General features: G+C 61.1%; 1 protein-coding gene across 4 annotated transcripts in view; it reads left to right on the forward strand.

Annotated features, from left to right (window-relative positions):
• The window catches only part of ARID3A (AT-rich interaction domain 3A), a 32633-nt gene extending 25202 nt beyond the window's left edge, over nt 1-7431 (forward strand). For all 4 annotated transcript variants that reach the window (XM_049639465.1, XM_049639463.1, XM_049639466.1 and 1 more), the window contains 5 exons: nt 61-244; nt 439-686; nt 2434-2730; nt 3443-3541; nt 3986-7431. In XM_049639465.1, the coding sequence (XP_049495422.1) occupies nt 61-244; nt 439-686; nt 2434-2730; nt 3443-3541; nt 3986-4161 (1004 nt within the window). In that variant the 3' untranslated portion in view covers nt 4162-7431. The remainder of the gene's footprint in view (nt 1-60; nt 245-438; nt 687-2433; nt 2731-3442; nt 3542-3985) is intronic.
• The last annotated feature ends 904 nt before the right edge of the window (nt 7432-8335 follow it).

Genomic DNA, 8335 nt, shown 5'->3' on the forward strand with positions numbered 1-8335 from the left:
CCCCCCCCCCCCCCCCCCCCCCGCCGCCGCTAACCTGCACTCCCTGCCCCGCCCCTGCAGGGACGCCCGTGAACCGCATCCCCATCATGGCCAAGCAGGTGCTTGACCTGTTCATGCTGTACGTGCTGGTGACGGAGAAGGGCGGCCTGGTGGAGGTCATCAACAAGAAGCTGTGGAGGGAGATCACCAAAGGCCTCAACCTGCCCACGTCCATCACCAGCGCTGCCTTCACCCTGCGGACCCAGTGAGTGCCCGCCGGCGCCCCGCTTAGGGGAGGCGCTCGGGGCGGGAGGGGCCGGGGCGGCCGCGGAGAGCCGGTCCTGACGTCAGGGTGCGGGTTGAGGACGGTCCGCCCCGAGCTCACTCGGCTGGGTGGCGGGATTGGCGAGGGCGGTCCTGGGGGGCCCCGGCGCCATCCTGTCCCTGCCCCTGGCGCAGGTACATGAAGTACTTGTATCCCTACGAGTGTGAGAAGCGCGGCCTCAGCAACCCCAACGAGCTGCAGGCGGCCATCGACAGCAACCGGCGGGAGGGCCGGCGCCAGAGTTTCGGGGGCTCCCTGTTCGCCTACTCGCCGGGCGGGGCCCACGGCATGCTGTCCTCGCCCAAGCTGCCCGTGCCCTCCCTGGGCCTGGCCGCCAGCACCAACGGCAGCTCCATCACCCCGGCCCCCAAGATCAAGAAAGGTAAGGGCCGCGCGTCCCTGGGGCCCAGACCCCATTCTGCTCCGGCCGGGGCTTTCTGACCCCCTCTGGGTACTGCGCCCCCCAGTGGGCGTGACTAAGCAGGGCCCTTCTCCCAACCCCAGGGCAAGCAGACATCACTAATCGTTCAGGATCTTGAACAGTTTCCCAGCCCGTGCCCGCGGCAGACATTACTAATCGAGCACCGCTTCCCCAGTCCAAGCTGCTGCACCCGTTTCTGACTGGGCGCCCGGTTCCTTCCCAATCCCTTGGCCGGTGTTACTAGCAAATTACTGTAGCGTCGCCCGAGTTCTGCCTGTGGGCGGCAGTATTGACAGCCGGAGTTTTTCCGGTCTCTTGCCCACGGCAGACCTTATTAGCTGATTGCTGAATTCTTTTCCCTTTGAGCTTCAGGACCTTCTCAACACTGTCCAGCAGGGACCGTCACGGGTGTGGTGTGGGCCCATCCCACTGGCCCTTCAACCTTCCCCGAATCTAGTGCTGGGTGTGTCTGGGCAGCTCACTGGCCCCTCCTGGGCCCGGCTTTCCTGCTGGGGAAACGGGAAAGCGACCCCTTCTTTGTGGGTTTGTGGAAGGAGAGCCTTTGGTGTGTCCGGCCCCCAGCAGGCAGCGGGCCCAGTTTTCGAATGCCTGGTAGGGACCCCCCCCCATTCGTGGCGGGCACCACCAGCCGATCACAGCCTTCTCACCCAGCGAGCCTCTGAATCCTTCCTAGCACAGAAACACCAACGGCACACGTGGCGGTGTGGCCTCAAGCAGGCGAAGCCCCCTGCGTGTCTCTCACCTGCCACCTGGGCTGGGACTCCCTGCCTCCTGGGGTGGCCGGGGGATCCAGCGTGATCCCCACGACTTAGGCCTGGTCAGATCCTAGGCGAATGGGGTCCCACTAGCGTCACTCAGCCCTCTGTGGACCTCAGTTTACCTACCCCCACCCCTGGGAAGCTCCGGTGATGCCCACGAGTCAGTATAAACGTCCGCCAGGCGTAAGGCCTCATGCGGGAGCTGGGGAGGTGCTGGCCGGCAGGGAGGAGGGTTTTCTGATGGCTGAGGTGGTGTTTGAGTGAGCCCAGAAGACGGGGACAAAGGAGAGAGTGCCAAAGACCCTGGCAGAGGTTGGGGGGGGGGGCGCCCAGCATGCAGGCAGCGCCGGGACAGGCATGGGCAGAAGAGTCGGGAAAAGAAGAGGCAGCAGGTCACGGTGGGACCAGCGGGTAGAAACCGCGATGGGGACGTTTGCTTCGACCACAGAAGAGCTGAATGGTTGGCAGCTGGTTCTGGGTTCGAGTCCCAGCTCCGCGCCCCCCACCCCCACCGCCTGTGGCTTTGGCAACATTTCCACATCCTCTGAGCTGCCTCCCCCGTGAAGCGGCCGTAAGAGGGTGGAGGCAGGCGCGCGAGTGTCGAGACAGCCTCTCGAGGCGGTTGGAGCCGAGCGCGTCAGACGGGACACGTGGCGCTTCCCAGCTGCTGTCCGCAGCAAGTGCTGTGACAGCGTCTCTGTGCGACGTCCGTGCTGGATGCGACTGTGACACTGTCGTTCTCGTCGCGGCGGTACCCGGTGTCAGGCTGACCTTAGATCTGGCAGCGCTTGCCTGCTTCCGCGGAGAGGACGTGCGCACCCCGTCGGCGGAGGTGTCCAGGCGCATGCGCGGTCCTGCCGCGGGCGGAGGGCCGCACCGGGCCGCTGCGGGTCCCTCCTGCCCACCGACTCTTCTTCTCTCCCGTCTAGAGGAGGACTCGGCCATCCCTATCACGGTGCCCGGCCGCCTGCCGGTCTCCCTGGCGGGTCACCCTGTGGTGGCCGCCCAGGCGGCCGCGGTGCAAGCCGCGGCGGCCCAGGCGGCCGTGGCGGCCCAGGCGGCCGCCCTGGAGCAGCTTCGGGAGAAGCTGGAGTCTGGGGAGCCGCCTGAGAAGAAGATGGCCCTCGTGACTGAGGAGCAGCAGCGGCTGGTGCAGCGGGCCCTGCAGCAGAACTTCTTGGCCATGACGGCCCAGCTGCCCATGAGCATCCGCATCAACAGCCAAGGTACCAACCCGGCGCCCGAACCCTCCCTGCCGCGTGCGCCCGTAACAGAGTAAGGGCCTCGTAGTCAACATATGTAAAGAGTGCCTGCAAATCAATAAGGGAAAAAAAAAAAGAGCTAACCCCATAAAAGACCCAGGCAGCGGTGACGGGTAGTAAGTTCATGTGGAAAGCCGACTCGGGGATCTGCGCGTTAGTGAGGAGACGCCCGTCGGAGTTTGATGGTATCGAATGCCGGTCAGGATACCGGAACGTGGGCCCACCCGGTCTCGCTGGTGGGAGTCTAAGGAGGTGACAGTTGGGCAACCTCTTTCCAAGATAGAAAACATTCTTGCCCTGCGACCCAGTGGTTCTCCTGGGATCTGCCGCAGACGCTCCAGGAAGCACACGTAGCCGAGGGCGCTTCCCTGCGGTCACTGGCGCGATGCTGCTTGTGATAGTGGAGCCTTGAAGCCACTCGTGTGTCCATCAGCAGGGGATGGAACGAGTCAAGTCTAGACGGCTCTGTGGCCGTTAAGACCCATCATCATGAGAAAAGCCAGTTTTAGGCAGATACGTTCTTCCTCGGTAAATATTTATTGACTACCTACTGTGTGTGCCGGTGACAGATCCGGTCCGCGCTCGGTGACTCGTGAGGTCCAGCGGGGGTGACGGAAGCGGGTCCTCGCACAGACGTGTGTGTGACTACAGATGGCTGTGTTTCTTCTTCCCACAGCCTGCGAGAGCCGCCAGGACTCGGCTGCGAACTTGACCAGCCCCAACGGCAGCAACAGCATCAGCATGTCGGTGGAGATTAACGGGATCATGTACACAGGTAGGACCAGCCGGGCCCCACGCCGTCCTTGGGCGCTCGTCTCCCCGTTAACTCGGGAGCCCCGGGTCGCCCCGACCCCCCGGGCCGGCCGGCCGGAGCCCATATGAGACCGCAGCGAGGTAGTCCGCACGGCATCCGTGGCCCGGTGTTGGGCACACAGCAGCTGCTCGGAAGGCAGACCCCTTGTCGCGCTCTTCCTGTGGCAGGTGGTATTGACGAGTTCCTTCTAAACAACCCGAGTAGTCAGCCAGGAGCTCCCACGGGCCACCAGGAGGTGCCGTGGACACCGAGCGGCTCCGCTGCTAAGGGAGGGCGACTCCCAGGGACGGAGAAGGGGGGGACCTGTGGCCTCCCTGTCCCCACAGCCCCCGTGGGTGACTTTGTGGGGTGTCAGTGCTCAGGACCTTTCGACTCGGTGACGTGTTTCTCCTGTCCTCGCGTTAGGAGTGCTGTTTGCTCAGCCACCGTCCGCTCCCAGCAAAGGCGGTGGTGGTGGCAGCCGGGGAGGGACCAGCGGGACCACCAGCAGCAGCAGCAGCAGCAGCACGGGCAGCCAGGCCGGGCCGGCGGGCTTGTCCACACCTGCCACGTCTTCTACCTCAAATAACTCATTGCCTTAACCGCACCACTCCCCACCTGCCACCCCCCCGCCCCTGCCTGGGTGGGGGGTCGAGGTGGGCCACGCAGGGGCCGGGACGGCGGAAGATACGGGTGGGGAGGGGAGGTATCCACAAAGGAGCCACAGCTAACGCCAAAAAGAAAAAAAAATATATACATATATATATATAAAGAAAATTTAATAAAACAGGGGAAAACCAAGGAACACTTGAATTACTCAGGTTTCGGACATTCAGAGACACGAATTGTGAGAACAGCAAAGGAAATCGGAAAAGAGAGAGGCATATATCTCCTAGGCTTTCCTGCAGCCCTGCCGGACCGACCGACCGACTGGGGTCTGGGGTCTGGGGTGTGTTTGGACCAGTTGCCATGGGAGGCCAATCCTGTTTACCTCATACATCTCTGCACTGTGTGTTTTCATTTTTGTCTGGTTTTTTTTTTTTTTTTTTGCCTTTTTTTTTTCCCCATTCATCACACACCACACCCAGCTCCTTGTGTTGAATGAAACCCCTGAGCCACGATCAGTAGAGTTTTTTTTCTCGTTGCTTTTTGGGAACTTTTTTTTTTTTTAAGAAACAGTGATACTCAAACTCTATAGGGTTTTTAAGAGGTTTCGGGGTTTTGTTTTGTAAATAATCTATTTTATTCTTGGGGGAGGAATCAAACCTTAGGAAAAGGATATATATATATATATCTATATATTTGTGTTCATTCAGGGAAACTGGACTTGCAAATGCAAAAAAAAAAAAAAAAAGAAAAGAAAAGTAATACCCTTTTTATTTTCCCATAACTGATTCGGGTTCCTTGTGCGTTTCCTGTAGCGCAGTGGGCAGCTGGCAGGCCCAGAGCCAGGAGAGGTGATGAACTCAGGTGCTACGGGGGGTGGGGGGGTGGGGGCGGGCGTGAATTCAGACCGGTGACCGGCGAGGCGACCGTGACATCCGTGGTCCTGTTTGTTTGCTGTGCTTTTCGTGCTGGCGCTGCAGCAGGCAGAGGCTGGAAGTCTCCAGTAGAAAGCGCAGGGTGAAGGACCTCGGCGTGGGAGGGGGCTCCCTCTACCTGTCCAGCCCCCCGGCTCCTGTCTCAGGGATGAATGTGGCCTGGGGGCTCCCGTGTGAAAGGGCTACTCTGGGAGATTATCCATACTGGGGACGGGGTGAGCCGGGCTTAGCTCAGGGCGAGGTTTTTGGGGCCACGGCATCCTGAACACCCCCCCCCCCAATTCTCTTCTCCTTAACTGTCGCCTTTTTCTCTCTTGGCCCCTTTTGCTTGGGGCCACGCCTCCCTGCAGGAACTAAAGTAACTGAATGGAGACCACACCAGGTCCCCACATGCCCCGTCCTCCTGGTTAGAAGGTGGGTGTCGGGGGGAGGGGGGCACCGCTGGAGGGAGGGGGCTATTGCAGTGGCTGGTGATGGGCCTCAGGAGGCGGCAGTGTCTGCCCCAGGCGGGTCTGGGGACTTTCTTGGCTGCCCTGTCGTCCCGTGTCCCCGTGGACCCGGTGGTGTTGGGTAGTGTTTTCACACGGTGCGGGATTTTCGTTTGGGGAGGGGGTGGCTGGGCTGTTCCCGGGGCGAGGTTGTACTCTCTACTTGGGCTCAGGAGCCCAGCTTCAGGAGGCTGAAGGGCAGTGCCAGCCTGGCGGCCTCCCAGCTTCCCCCACCCAGGCATCACCCTGTAGCCTTGGAGACCTGGGGGCAGGGGGAGGTCCTGAGCCCCCCAGGTCTGGGTTTTCTGTTATGTGGGGCTTTGGTGTGTGTTTGGAAGGCAACCCCTTTCTTTGGGATATCTCAGGGTCGTTGACACCCCCACACCCCACCCTTTCAGGAGTGGGTGGCAGGAGTGGGGTTTCCTCTCTGCTTTTCCTTCTAGAAGGTTCTGCCCTTCCCGTCTGTCACTGCAGCAGCACAATCATTGTGGGAGGGGGATGCCTTGTCCCCGGGCACAGTCGGGCTCCACGCCAGAACCTGGGAGCCCCTGCCCCTTCTCTCCTCCCGCCCGAACTGCCCCGTGGGCGCCCTGGGCCCACGTGGGGGGGGGGGGTGTCTGCAGCGCTTTCTTCCTACCTCAGGTCTGACCCTTGATGCCAAAACCCGTGCCCGGGCCTGGCCCTCTGCGGCTGGCCCAGGGTCTCCGCAGGGACGTGCACCTGTCCCCTCGACTCCACCCCCCCCCCGCCCGTGGGGCCCCTCCCCCTGGAAAGCTTGTGCGCCCGCTTTGTTCGTGCGTGTGCCGTGCGTCCACGTGTGCCTTGTGGGTGGTGTGGCCTCCCGGATGTAACGCAGGGTGTGGCCCGCTGTTCCAGTGGTGACTGTAGGGACAGGTGGGGGCGGGGCTTGGGCGGGGCTCGGGGCCGGGTCCCACCCTCCAGGCCACAGCCGGGCGGCTGTGGGCCTGCGAGCCGGTGGGGCCCTCCCCTGCCTCCACCTTAGGTGCCCGCGTTCAGCCCCCTGCCACTGCGGTCTCTGGGCTTAGGGAAGGGGAGGCTTTCTGGGGTGCGGATGGGCACCCCCTTACGCAAACCCGGGTGGGGATGGGGGCGGCTGTGTCCTGGCTGGTGCACTGTTCGTTCCAGAGCGGGTGGACCCCAGACTCAGGGCGGAGAGGGGCTCCCTGGGGCTGTCTTGCTGGAGGTGTTGCTTCTAGAATCTTCCGTGTGCCCACCCCCCGAGCTGGGGGCTGGGCTGTCTGGGGGCGGGCAGGGGCGGGCAGGCGCGGTGGTCTCCATTCCTCTGCATTTGTAAACCCACTTTCATTGTATCACTTTTGCCCACTGTCTCCTTTTTTCCCCCTTAACTTTGCTTCTGCATTTTTTCTTGGCAAACATGAATTCAGCCTTTCATTCCTGACAGAAATTTCAGTTTCTCTGGGGTTTGTCAGACGGCGTGGGTACCGCGCCAGGACTCAGGTTAAAGTGAAAAAAACTTCCAAAAAAAAAAAAAAAAAAAAAAGGTTTAAAACGACTCTACCTCTGGCCGGGCCCGGCCTGTCGCGCCCTGGTAAGACTTCAGTGTTTGCAGAACATTCAGGTATTAAAAGGGAAAAAAAAAAAAAAAAAAAAGAAAAAAAAAAAAAAAAAAAAAAAAAAGAAAGGAAAAAAAGAAAAAAAAGGTGTGTGATTTTGAAATTTAAAAGAACACTGAAAGTTTACATTTTATAACATTATTATGCAGATTGTATTTAAACTTCAAAAATATTTAAGACAATTGTAACCCTGTAAAGCTGATGAGGTATTAAAACAAGACAAAACACTTCTGACTTTTAACAGAAAATGTGTCCTGTGGTGGTTTTTTTCGTGGGGAGGGGGGGACATCAGAGGTTGTCACACTGGGGAGCTCCTGGCACCAAGGGGTGGGGCCCAGGAGCCCCTCCCCCACCCCCAAATGTCAGCTGTGTCCAGGGGACGCCCCGGCTAAGCCATTCCTCAGCATCCCCCTTCTAAGAGTGAGTGTGTGGCCATTTGCACATCCCTGGGGACCTGGTACAAAGGCTGTTTTAGGGATTGGGGGGGGGACCTCGGTGTCAGGGCCAGGCCTCCCAGCCTGTCCCCCCCCCTCCCCCCGCCCCAGGCTAGCTCTCCCGCCTGCAGGGTTCCTTGGCCCCCGGCACTGTCACTGTGGGATTTCTAACCTAGGCCCCCTGGGTGCGGCCTTCTCTGCCAGTCCCTCATCCGTCTGGAAACTTCCGCAGCACTCTGCCTTGTGTTTCTGTTGCCTCTGCTTCTGGGCCACCCGGGGCGCCCCTCAGCTCGACTGGCCGGACGCGTGTGGGGTGCCCGCGTGGAGTCCCCCACCCCCACTGGAGCAGGGCCCAGCCTGCCCCCACCTGCCTTCCCGCCCTCTGTGCTTTGGCTCGAGGTTTCACGTTGTAGGATTCGTGGGTGCGGCCTGAGAAACCAGACCCCAGGGGTGGGGTCGGGCCTCCGCACAGACGGAAGGGGGCCCCTGGGCGCCCTGCCTCCGAACCCAAACCACACCGGCTCCGCAGCTTCGTGTCTGGGAGAGATTTTCTGGGACGTCCGCTCCATTCGCCCTCGTGACACCCGCGCACAGGCTGTGCCGGGCTGAAGGTCAGCGAGGCCCGCAGCGGGCACGCCCCACCTCCCCCTGGCCGGCCCCTCCCGCCCGGGTCAGCCCCCCAAGGCCGCACCAGGAACGGGGGACAGCCAGCCGCCCC

This window comes from Panthera uncia, chromosome A2 (assembly GCF_023721935.1).
Source record: "Panthera uncia isolate 11264 chromosome A2, Puncia_PCG_1.0, whole genome shotgun sequence".
NCBI lineage: Eukaryota > Metazoa > Chordata > Mammalia > Carnivora > Felidae > Panthera > Panthera uncia.